The 21,886-nt window shown below is 46.2% G+C and overlaps 1 protein-coding gene across 1 annotated transcript; it reads left to right on the top strand.

Annotated features, from left to right (window-relative positions):
- The first annotated feature begins 1,493 nt into the window (after positions 1–1,493).
- Positions 1,494–21,886, top strand: RRM1 (ribonucleotide reductase catalytic subunit M1). The gene is made up of 19 exons (XM_082221084.1): positions 1,494–1,650; positions 3,614–3,702; positions 4,451–4,628; positions 5,009–5,109; positions 5,834–5,893; positions 6,997–7,036; positions 8,027–8,189; positions 8,679–8,820; positions 9,040–9,123; positions 10,478–10,639; positions 11,376–11,455; positions 12,108–12,309; positions 13,880–14,029; positions 14,845–15,066; positions 16,749–16,825; positions 17,338–17,473; positions 18,895–18,990; positions 19,926–20,114; positions 20,693–21,886. Exons 1-19 carry the CDS (start codon positions 1,632–1,634, stop codon positions 20,873–20,875), a joined length of 2,373 nt encoding a protein of 790 aa, XP_082077210.1. The 5' UTR covers positions 1,494–1,631; the 3' UTR covers positions 20,876–21,886.

The raw sequence follows: 21,886 nt of genomic DNA, 5'->3' as shown, positions 1-21,886 counted from the left end.
GGGGCTGGGCACCCACACATTTTGGTGGCAGGGCCATGCATGCTGCAGGGCACCCACAGTCGGGGGCCAAGTTGGCACCTCCGTTTTTGTTTAAATTGCTGTTATTTTTTACCTATGTCATTTTAAACTGTGATATTAATGCTGTATTCTTAGTTTTAGATTTATGTGGAAATTGTTTCCCATTCGGTTGCGTATTTTTTTGATGTGGTTTATTTATTGTTTATGGCTTTTGTAATTTAGTAAATCTTGTTAAGCTGTAAGCCGCTTTGAGCATTGCTTTTTTAACTGTGGAAAGGCGGCATACAAATAAAAAATGATGATGATGATGATCTTTTCGGCACCCGCTAAAAACATTCTTGCTTAGACACAAACGCGGTTGGGACTTTTAACCCATTTTAGCATTGTCATGTTTTGCATGTTTCATGCCACTGCCATAAATTTCCCCCACGGCTGATTTCATCGGCTTATCGTTTCTTAAACTGTTTTGGGAGTTGGCTTTTTAAAAATTATTTTTCCATTTACGATATATAAATGGGCGATGTTTTATGGAAGAAGTGGGGAAAATGAGCCTCGTTGCAGGCAGGGAGCGGCTTCCCACGCCTTCCTGGAGATGCCTTTTGCCAAGCAGGCGTTCTCTCCCCTGGAAGTGAATCTCAAGGTCCTAGTCCTCATGGTGGAGAACTGTATTAATAATATTCCACTTTTATGCTGTCCTACATTAAAAAAAAAAGAATCACACTGCAAGAACCACAGCCCCTGAAATATACTCAGAGTCGCAAAGTGATTTCATGCTCTTTATTCAGCTCATAGTGGTGAGGAGTAATGAATGAAAGTCCCCTCACAGTATCTGCTTTATATACATTATTTACACAATAGGCTGCCCCTGATTGGCTAATTCCGGAATTCTACTGTAAGCCAATCAGGTTGTGGATTCACTTCTATATGGAGCAGGATTGAGTGGTTCCTGCCAACCAATCATACTGCTGCATTGTTCTAGGACCAATCAGACTGCTGCATTCTGAATCCTATTGTTCTAGGACCAATCAGACTGCTGCAGTTTGGATCCTATTGAACTCAGTACATAACAGCCCCACTTCACAGAACTTAAAAATCCGTGAAATGAAATACATTAATTTTATTCAAATAAAAATTGGTAAACCACTTTTGAGATTTTTTAATGTCTTTATTTACAATCCAGTTGTGTATAATAATTTCTAATGAGAAGTAAAAAAAACCAAAGCCCTCCCGAGGGCGCTTTTCCCGTGAGCTTTCTTCGCGCTCTTGGGCTCCCCTCAGAGAGAGAGGCGGGAAAAGGCCGCCGCCGCCGCCATCTTTGCCCCGGGCACGGAGAGCTGGGCCTCCCATCGCCTCTGCTTTCCCCGGCCCAGCCGCTGCGAAGTGGGAAAACCTGTGCCAGCCCCTAAGATGGCTCCGTCGGCGTCCCGGCGTGGGCGTGGCTACGGCGGCGCGGCGGGGCCAGCGTCGCTTGGCGGGAAGGAGCCGTTTCGCAGGCGCCGACGCCGCCGCCCCCCCCCCAACCGCCTCATCCCGCGCGCGGCTCCCGAGGACGGAAGGCCGGTCGCCTGAGGAGAAAGAAGGGAAGGGGAGAGGAGGAGAAGGAGGCCGCCGCCATGCACGTGGTCAAGAGAGGTGAGGAGGAGCCCCCCCCTTCCAGGGCGAGTCTGTTTGTGAGAGGGGGGAGGGGGGACTTTTTGTGCCCCCTTTGCCCCCCCCCCCAAAACCCCTTCATGGAGAAGTGGGGGGGGACGGAAGGGCCAGGAACTGTGAGCCCCCCAAAACCCTCGGCCGACCCAAGGCCAGTATTCCCGCCATAAAAGAGAGAAAGAGATGGAGGGGGGGGGGTTCATTTCTCTCTCTCTGGTCTTCGCGTAAAGGGAGGGGTAAAATGACAGAACTAAGAAGAGATCACTCAGGCGACAAGGTAAAAAAAAAGAATGGGATTGCTTTAAAAAAAACTACCTGGCAAAATACGGTTCCAAAAACAATACTTTGGCTGTGCTTAATCACACAGGTATAATGGGGGAAAAAACCCTGATTTTAATAAATGAATACAGAACAATTTTGTATACTTGACTAATTCTTTTTCATTTATTATTCCCCCCCCCCGTTTTTCTTTTTCTGTATTTTTCTTATTATTTTTTCTTATTTGGGTGTAATGTTTAGTTCATGCTTTCTCTGTAGTTTTAAAAAATTCAATAAAGCTAATACAGAATAAGTAAAGGGTGGGGTATAAAGCGAACAGGAAAAGAAACGTTATTATTGCCATTTGCCGTATTACCGTAATTTGCCGCTGTTGCTGCTGCTCCTCTTTGGCCGCCTTGTGTGTAGTGTGGGAGAAGTTTAACAACAACAACAACTAATAGTAACAAGAACAACAACAACTAATAGTAACAGCAAGCGGGTCTGGGGTGGCGTGGAGGCCGCCTGGTCTGCTCCCTTGCTGCATTCACTTTAACTGCCAGCCGCCTTGAGTCCCTGTCAGGGGCAAGGGCAGGTGTAAATGAATTGGTAGTAGTAATAATAATAAAAAATACAGTGCTACCTCTGGTTGCGAATGGGATCTGTTCCGGAGCCCCATTTGCAACCTGAAAGGAACACAACCCACATCTGCGCATGCGTGGGTCGCAGTCCTCGGCTTCTGCGCATGCGCATGACGTCATTTTGCACGTCTGCACATGCACGAATGGCAAAACCCAGAAGTGACCCTTTCTTTTTTTTTATATAAAATTTTTATTGGTTTTACAAAGTTTTTAAATAACAAACAAACACTTAAAAAGACAAACATACACGTATAGTTTCATAGCAGAAGTGACCCTTTCTGGTACTTCCGGGTTGCCACGGGACGCAACCTGAAGAAACGTATCATGAATCAAACGTAACAAGAGGTATGACTGTAATAAAACTCCAGCTTGCCTTCCCCCCCTCCCATGGTACTTAAGGCGGTGTGCAAGGCGGTTCTCCCGCCCACCCCTTTAATCCCCACACCCACCCTGCAAAGTAGGCTACGCGGAGAGGCAGTGGCTGAGGAGGGATTCGAACCCTGGTCTCTCCCAGTCCCTCGTCCACTGCACCACACCAGAGACACAGCGGGGGGGGGTGTGGTTTGCTGATGCCAGGAGTGAGGCAGACCTGGTTCCTGCCAGACCGCCCCTCCCCCCCTCCTCCAGGGTCAGCCCAGGGCACCCCGAGGTGCCACCCTGCAGGCTCCGGAGAGGAGCATCTCCAGAGGCACCCTGGGGTGGTGTCCTCTGGCCCAGGTTGGGTGCAGCTACATCTCCCCTTGCCCCCCCTCACGTTATCACCACCCCCCAAATTGCTGTGTGGGATGCAAGGGCCCTTGTGGTGACAGGCTCACACTGATCTCCCTTGGGTCACTGAGCTGGTGAAGTGTCTGATTCAATGTGTTTGGATGTCCCCATTTATTGCATTTGCAGCCCACTTTTTTCCACTTGGTGGAGGGGCTAGCTAGTTTTTCTGGGAGGGATATGGCAGCAGTGCTAGAGGCTGTGAGGCCAAACCCTTGACCGGACCCTTACCCAGTACAGCGTTTGCTCAGCAAGGGATGCTAAATGTTCCCGTCTCTTTTCCGCAGATGGGCGCCATGAGCGCGTCATGTTTGACAAGATCACGTCCCGGATCCAGAAACTGTGTTACGGTCTCAACTTGGACTTCGTCGACCCTGTGAGTGTCTTCGGTGCTATCATGAGTCTGTTGTGGTCTAAGATAAAACAAGGACGGTAAAACGTCTTGAGTGCATTGTAGTGGAATGGTGGAACGTAAATTCCCATGAATAAATGAATGAAGCTCCTTGTATGCTGAGGAAAGTTCTGTTCATGATAGTGACAAAGCAGTGTTTGCTGCTGTGGTCCACAAAATATACATTTGAAGTTCCAGTCTGCACACAGTTGCCTCAGTCTCATTTGGAAACCAGTCTGCTTTTTGGGTGTGTGCCAATTTTTTTTAAAAATAGGTAAGTCTGTAAACTGCCTTCCAGGGAAAATGGCCACTTAAGGTAACAAGTTTTTATGTAAAATTCTGAGCAATCAAGAGTACCTCCGAAGTATTTTGTTCAGCATGGTTATATTTACAGGTGGTACCTTGCAAGCCTTGCACTTCACTAAGCAATCACTGTGAAACTGCTGTTACTCAACTTCCCAGCCTTCTGAGCACTCCTTTCCCCCTCTCATCCCTCCCATTGCCCACCGGTTGTTATAAGATTCATACATTTACTCTTGTTGAGGCATCTCAATCTCCATATTTAACCACCTTGAGAGTGAAAGGGACCAAGTGGACAGCTTTGCTACAAAATTCATATAGTTCTCTGGCAAAGAAAGTCATTGAAAACTGACTGCTCCTCCCCCCTTCTGTTATAGCAAACTAACTTTGTGAGTATTTGCTCTTTTTTTCTTTTCTTTTCTTTTTTGTCTAGGCTCAGATCACCATGAAAGTGATCCAAGGCCTTTACAGTGGAGTCACTACTGTAGAACTGGATACTCTGGCCGCTGAAACAGCAGCAACCTTGACAACCAAGCACCCTGACTATGCTATCCTCGCAGCAAGAATTGCTGTCTCCAACCTGCACAAGGAAACCAAGAAAGTATTCAGCGGTGAGTGTGTGGGTGCTGGCCACAACACAGGAAAACCATTTCTGCAACATTCGTGGAACTGGCATTTTGGAGGGATTTTAACGGCAAAACTATTGGGTGGAGAGTTTTGATGTAGTTAATTCCACTAATAATATGTACCCAGGAAGCATCGGATTGCATTGAAATTCTCACCGATCAAATGGTTGTGATGAATTGCGGAGTTAAAACATTGTTCAATAAGCATGAGCTGATGTCTTCAGCTGATTTGCTCAGTGGTGGTGGGGCATTCAGCTTGGCCAGTTCTCCTCCCCCCCCCCCCCCCCCCGTCTCCAAAAGCAAGTAATAATACTGGCAAACCTTACTGTTGTAATTATTAAAATGCAGTAACCTCCCTTTTTTAGATGTGATGGAAGATTTGTACAACTATGTAAACCCGCACAATGGCAAACATTCTCCAATGATTGCTAAGGAAACTCTAGACATCGTATTGGCCAACAAAGATGTAAGTAGCACTTTGGCAGAGCTAACAGGAAAGAATTAAAAGCTGAGTTAAAAGCAGAATGGCTATTCTGGCGCTAGGCTGTGGGAAGCAGTGTTCACCTGAATATCCACTTGGTGTTTGGGAAACTGCGTAATATTCTGTGACAGAGAATGATGGGATGGTCCACATGCATTTGTGGAGAGGCAGATGAGTTGCCAGACAGGAATGTGCATGGATTGAAAGTTAACTTGCCAGCATTTTCTGTGCACTTGTGATGGCTGCCCTCGTGCTATTATGCATTCTTCACAAATGCCTCATGGACGTTGGTGGAAGGTGGCCTTGCCATCTCTTTTAAACATAGGTTTTCCCAAAGTCCTGTGTTCAGATCTGGTCCTTTAAAATAAGCTCTTGACAAATATAGTGATTTTTCATACAGTGTGGCATTGTTGGTTTTTGGGGTACATGTAGAATATTCCAAATGCAGTTATATTGATCAACAGAGCCAGGGGACATTCTGCGAAAAGGAAATGGCACTGGTTTGAAATTAAGAATTATTTGCTTCTTAGCTTCCCATTTGGAAACAATTTGAGTCATCACATAGTTGAAAAATGGAACAATTCACATCCAGAGGCCTTTTTAAAAAAATACTTTTTGTATCACACACCACATAGGCTTTTGTATTACATGAACTTGGGTATACATAGTCTAAATGTGTTAATCTAACTTTCATTTTTTCTTCTCTCAGAGACTGAACTCTTCTATAATTTATGATCGGGATTTCTCCTATAATTACTTCGGCTTTAAGGTAAAGAGTTGTTTTTTCTCTGAGCGTGTCAGTTACTGGTAAGGCTTCGAATGGCAAGTTCTGTTCTATGTAGGAGCCCCAGACCGTAAATAAGCACCCTCATCCCAGCTGTTGTTCATATGAATGGCTTGGGGAAGGCATGTCGAGGCAAGATGCCTTCTTTTGATGCCTTCCTTTGCAGTATGCCACACACATCTCCCTCTAGTGGAACTTTGATAAGGCAACTTCTAAGTAAGGCGGCAGTTTTCAAACTTCCCAATACCAGGGAGCTGTGAATGCTGATAACCTGCTGAGAAGAACATGCACTTCCCCCCATGGCTTCCCTCAACACCGTCAGCCGCAAAGGATCCTAGGTGTGTTTTAGGGACCCCCACTCTGCTTGCATGACTCTGCACATGGTGGGGCTGCCCTGCCACATCAGTCTTCGCCCATGTGGTGCACTCCAGGTGCTGTTGGACTACAATCCCCATCAGTCCACAGCATCCTAGGGCTGGGCCATCTGAGGCCAGTGGGAATTGTAGTCCCAGCAACATTTGGAGGGCGCAGGTTGGTGAAGACTGCAAAAACATGAGGCGGAAACACAGCCTAGGAGAGGGGTGGGGAATTGGATCCTGCCATCCAACTGAATGGAGCCAGCAGTGGGCAACTCCCGAGTCTTCCTTTGTAGCCTGAATTAAGAGCTTTTGGGGGCCTTTTTGTGTTGGTTAAGCAGGGTGATGGAAAAGGCTTCAAATTTTAAGGAGTGTTGAATTTTGCCTGTAGAGGAAGAACCATAGACCTGGGAAAGGTTGGTGTGGTTTCCTCAAAATGGGGTTAGTTAAGTCCATAGGTCAGAGTTTCCCCACCCCCCTATGCCCTAGGAGAAGCCTCTTGCAGCTGTGTGTTGCAGGGACTTCCTCAGGGAAGCTGGTCTGCCATTATGGACCTGATGAGGAACTTTGGGGTTTTCTGAAATACTGATTGAAAGCCACAGCCTTTCAGGTGCAGTACGAGGTTGGTGGTGGTGGTGGAAATCAATTGATTTTTTGGTAGTAAATCTTCTACTCCTTTATTTTTTATAATGAGCTCTGACCTATGTCCTTTTCCTTTCCTCTCTCTTTAAGACACTTGAGCGTTCGTATCTGCTAAAAATCAATTCCAAAGGTAAGTGGCACATGAGAATTGTCTCAGTCCTGTGTACAAATGCACATAGCTTATTCTTAATTTTTTGTAAACTGTTTTGAAATCATTGATAAAATGTGATATATAAATGCTTTAAATAAATAAAGCCATAGCTTTCTAGAAGTGATGGCTTAAGGTGGTTTTTTGACACTTTAATACTCCTTGGAGCTTAAATCATGAAGGATTAGCACTTCTGTAGGCAGGGTGATTCTAGGTATTGGGCTTCCTACCGAGAGCTGGCCCCTTGTCAGCGGTAGTTATACTTCTGAATACCAGCCATTGATAACAGCAAGAGGGGAGAGTACTGCCATTACGTTCTTGTATTCTCAAAACCATCTAAGTGGCAGCTTCATTGGGCATTAGATTACAAATGTTCCTTACATGCTGCCTAGCATAGGAACTTGTGAAGCTGCCTTATGTGGAGACAGACCCACTGGTCCGCATTACCTCAGTATTGTCTACACTGACCGGCAGAGGCTCTCCAGGGCTTCAGACAGGGAATGTCTCCCAGTCCTACCTGGAGATGCCATTGGGGATTTAACCTGGGACCTTTTGCATGCAATACATAATCTCTACCACTGAGCCACAGCCCCTCTGCATTGAAGAAGTAGATAGGGATTTCTTTTAACTCACATGGCAGCAGTTCACTCATGAGGTCAGAGCTCATTATAAAAAATAAAGGAGTAGAAGATTTACTCCTTTAGAAGATTACCGAGTCTTCTAAAATTGTTTTTATTCTGTTTGGGTTGAGGGGAGCTAATTTGGACCTTTGGCAAGAACTGGCTCCCCCCCCCCCCATCAGCTTTTACTCTTATATCTTGCTGTGCCTGGAATCCTACAGATGCCAGAACAGGAAATTGCTCTCTGATCTGACAGAATGAATTGGGCCCAGCTGCCTTAGCGGCAGAGGCTCCTTTCGCAGGCTGTGATGCACTCAGGTTTTCCTTTTGACTCCTCTCTTCCGGTGTCTAGTGGCTGAGCGCCCCCAGCACATGTTGATGAGGGTGTCGGTGGGAATCCACAAGAACGACATCGATGCTGTAATTGAAACCTATAACCTCCTTTCTGAGAAGTGGTTCACCCACGCGTCGCCCACTCTTTTCAATGCTGGTACCAACCGCCCTCAGCTCTCCAGGTAATCCGGGCAGGTGGCCACTGGAAGAGGGAGCAATTGAGGATGATGTTGCTTAAGCAAAATGGTTTTCACTGTCTATAAAATGGGCATCAGCTGTCCCTTCCTTGCTCTTGCTTAGATTGGTCTACAGCTTTTACAGCAAGCATTTTTTCAGAAGGGTGCATTTGCTCCAAAACAGAACAGTGCCTACCTAGAGGGTCTATTTGCTTGCTGTTGCTAATGAACAAGTTTCTCTCTTAACTGCTGGTGCTAATTGCTGGGCGTGGTGGGGAGGTATTGATTCAAAATTTCTCATATAAAGAAGAAGAAAAGAATCCTTTCAGGGGAAAATTAATGTCCTATGACTTATGAAATTAAGTGTTGTAATGAAATTATAGCTGTCAGTTTGCACCCTTCCCCAAAGAAATCTGCATGGTGACTTTAAATGTCAGCTTGAGTGCTCTCTGTCCCCTCCTGTGGCATTTAACACTTCTGTTTCCTTCCATCCAGCTGCTTTCTGCTGTGCATGAAGGATGACAGCATTGAAGGGATCTACGACACTCTTAAGCACTGTGCGCTGATTTCCAAGTCTGCTGGGGGGATTGGTGTTGCAGTGAGCTGCATTCGGGCCACTGGCAGCTATATCGCCGGGGTGAGTTTTGAATTTTGAACACCCTGGCCGTGTTAGTGATTGCTGCAAAGCACCTGTTTTCCAACCCCTTGGGCTGCTGTGGCTTTAATGTAACTTAAATCAGGTCCTGCGTTGTAAAAATGGCAGCATTTCCTGTGTGGGGTTGGGCACCTGCCTCTTCAAGAGGAACAAGGTGCTCTGCGCCTTAAGTGATGCCCATCTGCTTTCTCTTTGTTTCAGACCAACGGGAACTCTAACGGACTTGTCCCAATGCTGAGGGTCTACAACAACACAGCTCGCTATGTGGACCAGGGGGGGAACAAGGTGTGTTGGCTTTTTCCAGAGACCATGTATGCATTTGGGGGAGTGGGATTGCGAGTTCAAGTGCCTAAAGACGTTTCCAGCATTCTCACTTGCTCTTGTTCTGAAACTCCTTTTTAAAAAATATTTTAATACAGATTAATCAATTTGATTGGGTGGAATGTAGTTCTACCTACCCAATTTCTAAAAATGTATTTCATTAAAACCATTAGTCAGTCACCTTTTAGCATTCAAAGTAGCATATAATAAATCTTGCTTGGTACACCACAGACAACAAATAATACACAGCATAAAGAAAAACTCAAGCAACAGTGTGGAGATAACAGGACAGAAGCCTGTTTGAATTGTTCACATGTTACGTGAACCATTGGGACCAATGACACATGTGAATTTCTTGAACGGTCCTATGCATTGTTTCCCTTGCCATGATTTGAAATTTTCCACCATCAAAAGCTGCAAGTATCCCATCTTGACCGAGGGATTTTGAACGGGAGGAGCGGGGAGAAGACGACTACCTTTTCGCCTGGATGTGGCCTCACAGACCCATCTCTATTGTTTCTTCCTAGAGCGTCTCTTCTCACCTGAAACTCCTTTTAAGGAAAGCGCTTGTCATTCGCCACATCTCTACCATGAGAGTGCCTGGCAGTGTTTTTAGTTCCTTTTCAATGTGGGCACCTCAGGCTTGCCACTGGGTGGTCCCATGGTGTAAAACAGGCATAGACAACCTTCGGCCCTCCAGATGTTTTGGCCTACAACTCCCATGATCCATAACTAACAGGACCAGTGGTCAGGGATGATGGGAATTGTAGTCCAAAACATCTGGATGGCCAAAGGTTGCCTATGCCTGGTGTAAAAGTTTGCTTTTGTGCCTCTGGTGTCTCTGAGATACTGGAAGGGTTGCCCAGAAGTACAGTCAGCATTTGGGATTTTTTCCAAGCTCTCTTAGGCTCATGTTAAAGGAAAAACGTTTCAGTTTATGCCAGTTTGCTTATATCTATTATATAAGATGTGCAGGTTGGGCACCAAGAGACTGTCTTTGGATCCTCCTGGTTTGTAGTTCAAGGCTTCAAAAACCTTTTGAAGGTTGGGAGATCATTCAGTAAGATCTCCAATGTCGCGTGAGGTGCTTCATTTGGAAATTGAACAAAGTGTAATAAACATGCAGAAGCACTTGTGTGTTTGTTAGATTTTGCAAGCAGCCTAATCCGTTATTTGGTTATAATCCAGGAAATGATGGAAAGCTTCGGCCAGGCAGAAGCCACTTAATTTTTCTTCTCCACCCTAGTAAGAAGCTAGGGACAGAGATGCAACTTCCTCTAGGTGTTGTTCTGATTCTTCTGTTTATTTGCTCTGCCAGAGACCTGGAGCCTTCGCCATCTACCTGGAGCCATGGCATTTTGATATCTTTGAGTTCCTTGACCTGAAGAAAAACACTGGGAAGGAGGAGCAGCGCGCCCGCGACCTCTTCTACGCCCTCTGGATCCCAGACCTCTTCATGAAGCGCGTGGAGACCAACCAGGTGGGCAGCCGGGCTCACAGCACAGGCCCCTGCTAGCAGGGCTGCAAAGAGAGGGCAATGGCATGTGCCAGCAACAGTGCCCTTAACTCTGTTTTGAGTTACGTCTTCTCTTGTCAAGATACAGCCATATAACCGATGAGTTACAGAGTAACACTGATTTGGGCAGTCTTGTAGTATCTTTCTCTGTTCCTCATGAAATGTATGCCTAGCAGCATGACGGATCAAGCCCCACGGCTTTAAAACGCCTAAAGGCAAAGTGACATTGGACCCAACATCTATCCAACGATACTGATAGTTCTGAGACACTGAAGAAGTTAGAAAATGAGTGTCTTGTTTTAAATGTTTAATTGGGGTTTTTTTGTATCCCAGTTGGTGAACCACAGGGTGCCCTTAATCTTTTAAAAATGTTATTTATTTTAATATAAAAGCAATTGCCAACAGGAGGGTAATACACAGAAATAATGCTTTGTGTGTTTGCGTCTTTGTATTTAGTTCTATTGAAAATACAGTTGAGCTTCTAGAAAAAAATCTTTTGTGTTCTTCACCCTTTCCACTTTCTGGAAATGAGTTGAATTGATAAAAACGTTTTCCCTGTTGAGGGGGGGAAAGTGACTAAAGTCTTTACTAAAGGCATGAAGGCTTGCTAATGTACATTTTGTCTTTGCAGTGTCCTGCTGTGTGGAAGATAAGAACAGTTTGTGTTTGTCCTTGCTTACTTTCAGTCTTTCTTTTGCAGGACTGGTCTTTGATGTGCCCCAATGAATGCCCGGGCCTAGATGAAGTCTGGGGAGAGGAGTTTGAGAAGCTGTATGAGAGGTATGAGAGAGAGGCTGGTGCATCCGTTGGCAAAGTTTGAGCCAGGAATAGCCTGACAACAGCAGCTCCTTCATGACCTCGCCTTGCCCCTTAGCTGGATCCAAATGATTCCAGACAAAGTACCTTTTGAGTCTGCTTAGAAATGAAAATGGAATCAAAGCTCTTGTTATGTCTTTTCATTCTGTATGTTCTGAGTGGGAATTTGTAGCTCATTTATTGCAACTACAGTTCAGAAAACTTAATGGAACTACACTTTTTGCATTCCTCCCCGCCCTTGGTCTGTATTCTGAAAATGGGAACTGGCAGTGCTCATCAGCTGGAGCTGGCCAAAAATCCAGACTCTTAAGAACAACACAAACTGCTTCTGTTACAATTTCCTCAAGGAACTCTGGGGAGACTAAGAATATTGCAACAGAGCTCTCAGCACTTGCCCAGATCTGCAGCTCCCAGGATTCCCTGGAGGAACCCAAGACCATTACACTTGTTCATAGTTTAGGTGTGCTGTTGTGCACCTCCTGTTCAGGGGCCTTGTTCCACCAGGAGTTCATGAGGCTTCAGTGTCCTTGCTTTGCAAATGAAAACAAGATGCTTGTGAGCCTATTTTCAGAAACTCCAAGTGGGTCCCAATGACGAGTCTTGCTCTGTCTTGCAGCTATGAGAAGCAGGGGCGCGTCCGCAGAGTGGTGAAGGCTCAGCAGCTCTGGTATGCCATCATAGAGTCTCAGACGGAGACAGGAACGCCTTACATGCTGTACAAGGACTCTTGCAACAGGAAGAGCAATCAGCAGAATCTGGGAACCATCAAATGCAGCAACCTGTGCACAGAAATTGTGGAATACACCAGCCAGGATGAGGTGGGTTGGGTAGGAACTGTCAGTATCTCAGCTCGCAGTCAGAGGTAACTGGCCTCCCACGGGCAAACCGACTGAGATACTTCTTGACCTTCCCATCTGCGTCTCCCAGCAGGATCCAGGCAAGGCCATTAAATCGGCGATCCTCCTCAGACGTGAGAAGAACACACCATCCTCCCTCTCCCTGCATTCCCCCAGGGAGGGGAAAAGAGACAGACAGGAGTCCTATTTACATGTCTTTATTCCTGTCATTCAGCAGTACAGAGAAACGTGTCTGCACTCTCCAGACTCCGGCAGTAGAGTCACAACTCCACCCCTGTACTTCCAGTACAGGTCAGATGACACTCTGAGCTAACATCTGGTGCTCAGTACAGAGAATAGACTCCCCCTTTTTCCCAACAGTACAGTTCCAGACAATAACATCCTGTTTTGCATTCCAGCCACCTGCTGCTGGCTTTTGCATTGCTGCTTTTATCCAACAGGAACCAGGTGCCACTGCGGCTCAGCAGAGTCCATTTTAGGGAAGGCGTTCCCACGAGATGTATTTGGGGGAGCCACTGTTCTCCCATGCTTTCCAATCAAAAGGCCAAAGGGATGTTCAGATGCCACGAGAAGTGGGAAATTCCTGCTTTGTTTTAAGGAAACTCATCTGTGCAAAATGAGAACAGGCCTTTTCTCTGGTGGCTCCCCCTTGGGGACCGCTCTCCTCTGGGAGGCTCACCTGGCACCCTCCTTTCATATCTTTAGGTGCCAGGCACCAGGAAAAACATTCCTCTTCAGCCAGGCCTTGGGCTGTTGAACAATCTATGACCTTTTAAGTGTGTACTGTGCTTGTCTTGTTATGCATTTTGTGTTTTTATGCTGTAAACCACCCTGTGATCTTTGGGTGAAGAGTGAGTGGTATATAAATTTTAAAAAATATTTTAATAATAGTGATAATGACGTAGAATTCACTGCCAGGTGAAAGAAACACAGCTAGTAATTAATGATGCGCATATATATATCTAGAGCAAGGAAGACTGGCACTACCCATCTGGTGGTGTGGGCAGTGTGTGTGTGTGTGTGTGTGTGTGTGTGTGTGTGTGTGTCAACAGAATGAGGATCATAAGTGGTGTTGACAGCATGTCTGAAAGGACTAGGAGTGTCTAGCTTTTGAGAAATAAGAGGTGGAGCGGTTGGGATTTGTGTATGTTGAGTTACTGCCCTCTTCTGACATTTTGAGGATTTATTCCTCACAGGATCACTGAAAATAGAATTGGAAAGCAATGGTTTTGATTACTCCTTACCATATTTGAGCACATCAGCATAGCACACCTGCCTAGGCAGCCTGTAGGATCTTCCCCATAGCATTTGGAACTGGATTTAGAGCTCTGCATTTAGGCAGAGGGTATCCTGGCTCAAAGCAGGTGTATGGCCTACAGGTGGCTCTTCAGATTCTGCCATTCCGGGTAAATGGTTGATGAGCAAGTAATGGGGAACATCTTCTGCCATACAGTTTGTAACCCTTTCCCCTCTCTCTACTGCATACATTGCTTTAGCCACTGAGCGCTGCTTCCTTATTTGCCTATTCCAGGTTGCGGTTTGCAACTTGGCTTCCTTAGCCCTGAATATGTACGTCACTCCCGAGCACACTTACGACTTCAAGAAGCTGGCCGAGGTCACCCGAGTCATTGTCCGGAATCTGAACAAGATAATCGACATCAACTACTACCCTGTGCCAGAGGTACGAAGGAGGAATTGGTAGCCCTAGACTGAGAGGTGCTCTTGGTAAGGCTGGTTGTTCAAGGTTGAGGGACTACAGAGTGTCAGTATCTCAGCTCACAGTCAGAGGTAACTGGCCTCCCCCGGGCAAACTGAGTGAGATACTTGTTGACCTTCCGTCTGCGTCTCCCGGCAGGCTAGGTCGTAAATCGGCGATTCTCCTCGTTAGACGTGAGAAGAACACACCCTCTGCTTCTCTCTCCCTGCTTTCCCCCCAGGGAGGGGAAATGAGACAGACAGGAGTCTATTTACATGGCTTTTATTCCTGTCATTTCAGCAGTACATAGAAACGTGACTGCTCCCTCCAGACTCCATCAGAAGAGTCACAACTCCTCCCCTGTACTTCCAGTACAGGTCAGATGACACACTGAGCCAACATCCGGTGCTCAGTACAGAGAATAGACTCCCCCTTTTTCCCAACAGTACAGTTCGAGACAACAACATCCTGTTTTGCTTTCCAGCCACCTGCAGCTGGCTTTTGCATTGCTGCTTTTATCCAACACAGAGAACCAGCAAGTTCTCAGCTACGTCCTTTGAAGGGTGTTGACACTATGGAGAAACTTAAGGATGTGGCAGTTTCTGTATTCCTCATGTATTCCCCCCCCCCCCAAGCACATTCCTTGTTAGCCAGGCATTAGCTAGTGGGCTGTGGGAAGCACACAATACATTAGTAGGGGAAGAATGATTTGCTTGAAACCAGAGCTTGCCCATTCCAGGTTCTTAACTCTCTGTCCCCCCCCTCCCTTTTCTCCTTTTGTCCTTCACAATGTGTTGCAGGCCGAGAGCTCAAACAAGCGCCATCGTCCGATTGGTATTGGTGTGCAGGGGCTGGCTGATGCCTTCATCCTCATGCGGTACCCTTTTGAGAGCGCAGAGGCCCAGCTGCTCAACCAGCAGATCTTTGAGACCATTTACTATGGTGCCCTAGACGCCAGCTGTGAGCTTGCCAAGGAGCACGGGCCGTACGAAACCTACGAGGGCTGCCCAGTCAGCAAAGGCGTAAGTGGCAACGTTTATAAAGGTTTTTGAACCAATGGTATTGAGGGTCCTTTGGACAAATCTGTCGGATTGGAACTTGTGGAATCTCAAACTGAGATGCCAAGAAGTGCCACAACTCCAATAAATGTCTGCTGGACTACACTGAGATGCTGAACTAATTTAAGGGTCCATTTCACCATTTAATATTTTTTTTTATAAAATTTTTTTATTGGTTTTACAGATTTTTTAGGACAATACAAACATAAAAAGACATACAAACACGTATAGTTTCATAACCTTTTTTCATAAACCGTGTTTCTCCGACTTCCCCATACCTCCCCTTTCTGCATCCCAATGTCCAAAAAGTTTTTAGCAACTCTAAATACATCTGTCAGTCCTCTGTCCTCTTACTCTTTTCTTCATCTAATCTTATTTCGCTGTAACCCTTTCTTACTCAAACCTCGACATTCTAGCATTCATCAAGTTTATAGTAGTCCTTAAGATAGCTTTTAAATTTTCTCCATTCTTCTTCCGCCGTCTCTTTTCCCTGATCACGGATTCTGCCAGTCATCTCAGCCAATGTCATATAGTCCATCACTTTCATCTGCCATTCTTCCAGAGTGGGTAGATCTTGTGTCTTCCAATATTTTGCGATGAGTATTCTTGCTGCTGTTGTAGCATACATAAAGAATGTTCTGTCCCCCTGTGACACCAATTGGCCGACAATGCCCAAGAGGAAGGCCTCTGGTTTTTTAGGGAAAGTACATTTAAGTACCTTTTTCATTTCATTATATATCATTTCCCAGAAAGCCTTAATCTTCGGGCATGTCCACCAAAGGTGATAGAAAGTACCTTCAGTTTCTTTACATTTCCAACACTTATTATCAGGCAAATGATAAATTTTTGCTAGCTTGACTGCCATTTCACCATTTATTTCACCCTATGACTGGTGTTGTTGAATCTGGCCTTTTGGCACAGAGTTCAGATATTCATGAATACCCATGAATACCCAGTTTCATTTTTTAAAAACAAGTTCCTAGCCCTTAGTTCCTATCAGATGCCCCTGCAAGCTTTTTCTTCAAAAGCATTCTTTCTTTGTAAGCATTTTTACACTTGAGTGAAATGTCTGCTTGCATCTGGGTTCGCTAAACTTCTAAATCCTTAGGTATATTTTGAAGCTCTCAAATTCTTCCAAGTGTTCTGCTTTTCCTCTTCCTTTTCACTTAAAAAACCTGGGATCTCCAGAATGCTGTATAGTGTCCATCACAAATCTCAGTCTAGATGGAAGTGTGGAGGTTTGTGATCATGACTGGTTGAGATTAATAAGTTGCACAGCTGTGGATTTTCACCACGTGCCCTCAACGTGTCTGAGATGCTTTTTCTTAGACATGATTGTCTCAGATTCATTGTGATGAAATTCATGGCTGAAACCTGAAGGATGAATAGCCACATCCATGGAGAGAAACCATCAACTCATGCCTCTGTGGAGAGCTTGGCATTTGCCATGTGGTGTCTAAGCAGGAATTGAAGCACCATGTATGAACCAAAAATTGCAAGAAGCCTTGACCTGAAGGGAGCTGCTTTTCTCTTCATTCCCCCCTTTTGTTTTATATTGTGGGCTTTCCTGTGGTAGCAGGCAGGCTGCACACCCTCACTTATATGGCAGGTTTGGTTTGACGAGATGGTGTGTGCCTTTTCTTCAGATCCTTCAGTATGACATGTGGAATGTGACCCCTACAGACCTTTGGGACTGGAAGGCTCTGAAGGAGAAGATTGCAAAGTGAGTAAAAGCCCTTGATCTCTGTGGCTCAGTGTGCCTTGGGCAACACCCAGAGCTGGCTGGTGGTGGGGTTAATAGCAAAGCATGCAAAGGGACAGGGTAGCTCTAAACTGAGGATGTTAAAACTGCATCTTGAGCTACGTAAGAGCACAGTCTTCTCCCCGATGCAGTTCTCATTCATTTCTGTGCAGCTTGCACAGGAGAACTGAACGGTGTATTCTGATCTTGGGGTATCCAGTGTTCATCATGCTAGGAGCAGACGCAGTAGAATAAAGTCCGTTAATTTCAGTGGGACTACTCTGTGACCATGAGATCCTTTTGAATGCTGGGGAAATACAAGCACTTTAGGGTATCATCAGTCACCTGCAACCAACCTGGCAGATGGTTCCGCTGGGCAAGATAATTTTTAATTGGTCAAAACCGGGCTTTCCTTAACTGATGCCAAAGGCTGGTTCTCTGAAGATGGCGATCCTCTTCAACAATGACGGGTCCCTGTTTTCTGTGTGATTTAGGTACGGGGTTCGGAACAGCCTCCTACTTGCACCAATGCCGACGGCTTCTACAGCTCAGATCTTGGGCAACAATGAGTCCATTGAGCCCTATACAAGCAACATCTACACGCGCAGAGTTCTCTCTGGAGAGTTCCAGGTAAGGCAGCAGTAGGGTGGCCTTGAGCAATTCAGGGGTAAAGGTGGGTGCTGCGCCTGAGATCCCGATGTCCTCCTTGCCATCCTCTCCAACAAAATTCAGCCCCCGCCTCTTGTGAGTGCCAGAGCCACAGGACTGGCTCACACACGACATTAAACTCTTGTTTACTTTGAACAAACCTTGGCTCTGCTGCTCGTGGTTTGGAGAGAGTTGGGGATTGTTTCCCCCGCTGTGTGGCGCAGTCAGGGGCAGGGGAAGAGCTAAGCAAGTCTGCATATTAAACTGTGGCTTCGTGTTGTGCGCAGACCAGGCTGCTCTTTGGTGGCTCATGGCTCCAATATGGGCTTCAAGGGGAAATGGTTGCAAAATTCAAGATGCCAGCTCTGGTGATGAAGAGAATTGTCATGGTGGTGGACTGGCATGCGAGACTTAGATGAGCTTCAGGAAAGGGCAGCCAGAATTATAAAGGAGATGGAGCAACCCACCCACCCCCCCCCCGGTGATGAAAGGTTGCAGCATTTGGGGTTTTTTAATTTAAAGAAAAGGCAAGTTAGAAGGTACGCAATAAAGGTGTATGAAATTATGCCTGGCATAGTGTGATGGCTTGTGTATGCTCTTCGTAATAAGCACCCTCTGCTCACTCAGAGATATTTACAGTTCTTTATTTTACATATGTACAAACAGCACATTACAATCATGTGTCCGAATTGTCCGGTTCAGTTTCGGGGAGTGGTCTTCTCCGGCTTCTCCTCCAACAGAAAAGGCGGGGAAGTTTCATGGGATGTCTCTGATCCCTGCCTTTTAACCCTCTCCTTTCCTGTGCAGACGGCACAGGCACAGGCTCACCGTCTGTTCCTGAACTTCCTGTGCGGTGCTGGGGCTCTGCTTCAGCATCGGAGAGCCTTTCCGCCTCCTGGCTCTTTCCCTCTTCCCCATCTGTCACTTCCTCTCTATCGTCCTCTGGCTGTTCCCGCTCCTCAAAGGCGTTCCCTGGCGGTCCTGTGACACATAGAGGACAGAGAGAAGCTTTTCTCCCTCTCCCGTAACACTGAAACTCGTGGACATCCAATGAAGCTGAATGTTGGAAGATCCAGGACAGACAAAACCCTTCTTCACGCAGCACAGAGCCAAACTGTAGAATTGGCTGTCCCAAAAAATGGTGAAGGACACTAACTTAGAGAGCTTAAAAGGGAGATTGGACGCATTAGCAGGAGTTGCCAGTGGCTACTAGTCATAATGGCTGTGCCCTGCCTTCAGGAACTGAGGCAGCCCACAAACTTCTGAATGCCAGTTCCTGGGAACCGGAGATACATATGTGGGGCGCATCATGCCCTGCCTGCCTGCTTGTGGGCTTGCCAGAATCTGGCTGCAGCTGTAAGTGTCTGCTTGCTGTAAGTGAGCATGACTTCCGGTTTTTGCAGATAGTGAATCCCCACTTGCTAAAAGACCTGACGGAGAGGGGCCTGTGGAGTGAGGAGATGAAGAACCAGATCATTGGCTACAATGGCTCTATCCAGGTCAGTCGCCGGGGTGGGGGGCTTTGCCAAAGGGGCTGTGTCTGCGTGGAGGCCTCAGTTCTATACCTGGCTCCATATGCAAGAAAGAGCTTCCTTCCTCTTATGTGAAGATGCTAAAAAGAGAGAGAGAGAGAAGAATGCAAGAAAACCATGCCCTTCAAACATACCTACTACCTTTTTGTGTCTGTTCATTATTTAAATGGGGATAAACAACAGTATAGTCAGTTGAACATTGAAATTGTTAACATCCAGTAAGGCTGCACAGTGCAGGGCTGAGAAAGCAGACAGGGAGTGGTTTTTCCTCCCTCGCCTAATGCTAGAACCTAGTGGGGCCATAGGGAGAATCAGAATTTTAGAAGATTCAGGACAGATCAAAGAAAGGACTTCACACACCTAAACCATAGCATTTGCTCACACAAAACGTAGTGACAGCCACCAGCTTGGATGGCTTTAAAAAAGAATTGGGCAAATTCATGGAGGATCTAGCTATCGGCGGTTGCTAGACTCAATAGCTATCTTCTGCATCCCCTGTTGGAGGCCTTTACTTCTGAATACCAGTTTTGGGGAATCCCAAGAGGAGAGAATGGCTGTTTCACTCAGGCTCTGCTTATGGCCTCTTTCCTTGGGGGCACCTGGTTGGCCACTGTGAGAAGAGGATGCTGGACTAAATGGACCCCTGGCCTCATCCAGAAGGGCTTTGCTTACGTAGGTGAGGCTGGTTTGGGGATAGAATCATCATGGGATGACTTGGAGGGTGCGAGAGAGCACAACCTTGCTGAATCTCGCAGCAGATTTTGATTGCCTTGACTTCGATTTCCTTCTGGATCCACCACGTGAGTCGGGAGTCGGCCAAATCCAGCCCCCCATCCCTGGTGTAAGCCAAAAGCAACCTTCCTGTCCACAGGGAGTCATCCTGTAGGCCTTCTGCCTTTCAGAATATCCCTGAGATCCCAGATGACTTGAAACAGCTCTATAAGACGGTGTGGGAAGTCTCCCAGAAAACGGTCCTCAAGATGGCAGCAGACCGAGGGGCCTTCATTGACCAGAGCCAGTCTCTCAACATCCACATTGCGGAGCCCAACTATGGCAAACTGACCAGCATGCACTTCTATGGGTGGAAGCAGGTAAGCAGAGCGACAAGTTTTTAGTGTCGATCTTGTAGGTTATGTTTTTAAGCTATTACAATATAGCCCTGATAACAAGCCGTTGTGCTCAGGCCTTGTTTTGACAAGTCCTGCTAACCTTGTCCAGGGGGAAATCCTGGCTCATATGGTTCTGCCTGGTTTTTGAATTGAATTGGCAGTTTAATACTTATATAAAGCATGAAATACTTATGGAAGATACAGAAAGTATAGAAAAGTATAGTTATTACATAGGTTGCAGCTGCCAACAGTGGTAATATAATAATAATAATAATAATAATAATAATAATAATAATAATAATAAATTTATTATTTATACCCTGCCCATCTGGCTGAGTTTCCCCAGCCACTCTGGGTGGCTTCCAATAGAGGGTTAAAAACAATACAGCATTAAATAACGTAAGGTAACGTCCTTCCCTGGATCCTGGGTGTTCTGAGTTACCTCCTGTTGCTGTGGTGTCGGGAGCAAAACCTACTCAAACTGCTTTAATTCCTCTCATCTATCATCTATCTATCTATCATCTATCTATCTAATCTATCTCACCCTTTCCTGCCCACAGGGCTTGAAGACTGGCATGTACTACTTGAGGACAAAGCCTGCGGCCAACCCGATCCAGTTCACCCTGAACAAGGAGAAGCTGAAGGACAAGAGCTTCAAAGAAGAGGAGGAGAAAGAGAGGAACAAAGCAGCCATGGTGTGTTCCCTGGAGAACAGAGATGAGTGTCTCATGTGCGGGTCTTAAGCAGCTGCCAGGTGTGGCGGCCCCCCCCCCTTACCTCTCCTCCTGCAGCCCCAGCTAGGTTATAGTTAGGTCTAGTTCACTTTGGAGGGAAGAGAGAGGCTGCTGTTCTGCTTCAGGAGGGGGTCAAACAGTTGTGGGTTGCTGGGTGCAGTGGTGTCCTTGCTTCCCCTTCAGGTGGCAAAGCTGTCTGGGTCATCCAAGTGGGGTGGCGGCAGCAGAGGCAATCTGCACCCACGGCTGTTGTAGCAGGAACCTTTAAGTGCCCTTTTATTATCTTACCCATAATGTAAATAATAGTAGGCTCCTTTAAAATGCACATAAAGTTTGCACGTCTTGTTATGCTTGGGGAACAAGGACTCCTTTTGACAATTGCTTCTTACGCCAAAATCTCCACCAGCCTGTCTTGTTACCCAGAGAGACAACATCTCATCTCCAGCCCTTGGGGTCTAGCACTCTCTCTCTCTCGGTCTTAAGACGAACAGTGTGCAGTCAGGGAGCTGCAGAGCAGGGAGAGGGAAAGGGAGCATATTCTTTGCTCATCATTTGGGCCTGCAACTTGCTACTTTAGGGCGCACAACTTGTCATGTGGTGCCACAGCCCATACCAGCCGCTTCTGGAGATGGGCTTAGAGTTACTGTTACATAGAGGGAATGTTTTCCCCTTTCCTTCACTGGCTGTGAATTCTGGGGAAAAGCCACTGGAAGGAGCTTGGATTAAGCATCCAAAAACTGGGCTTGGTTTAGCAGTGTTATTCTTTGCCACAAAGCTGCTGCTGTGGCCACTCCTGCCTTCTCTGAAGAACGACGTTTTCTGGGCTGAGCTGTTTATTTTATAAAGACAAGAAAAAGACGCACACCACAAACTAAACCATGCCTTTTTTCTTCAGTTTTTTGTCATTCCCATCGGAATTAAGTGGCCTTGTTCTGGACTATTTATTGAATTTGGGTACTCTGCATGTAGACTTGAATCCTCTAAGCAAATTCAGTGCATCAATAAAAGCCATGGTGTAAA

The sequence above is a fragment of the Podarcis vaucheri genome (assembly GCF_965113315.1).
Source record: "Podarcis vaucheri genome assembly, chromosome: 4".
NCBI classification, from domain to species: Eukaryota; Metazoa; Chordata; class Lepidosauria; order Squamata; family Lacertidae; genus Podarcis; species Podarcis vaucheri.
Note: the sequence above shows the minus strand (reverse complement) of the source record. Positions and strands in the feature narration are given on the sequence as shown.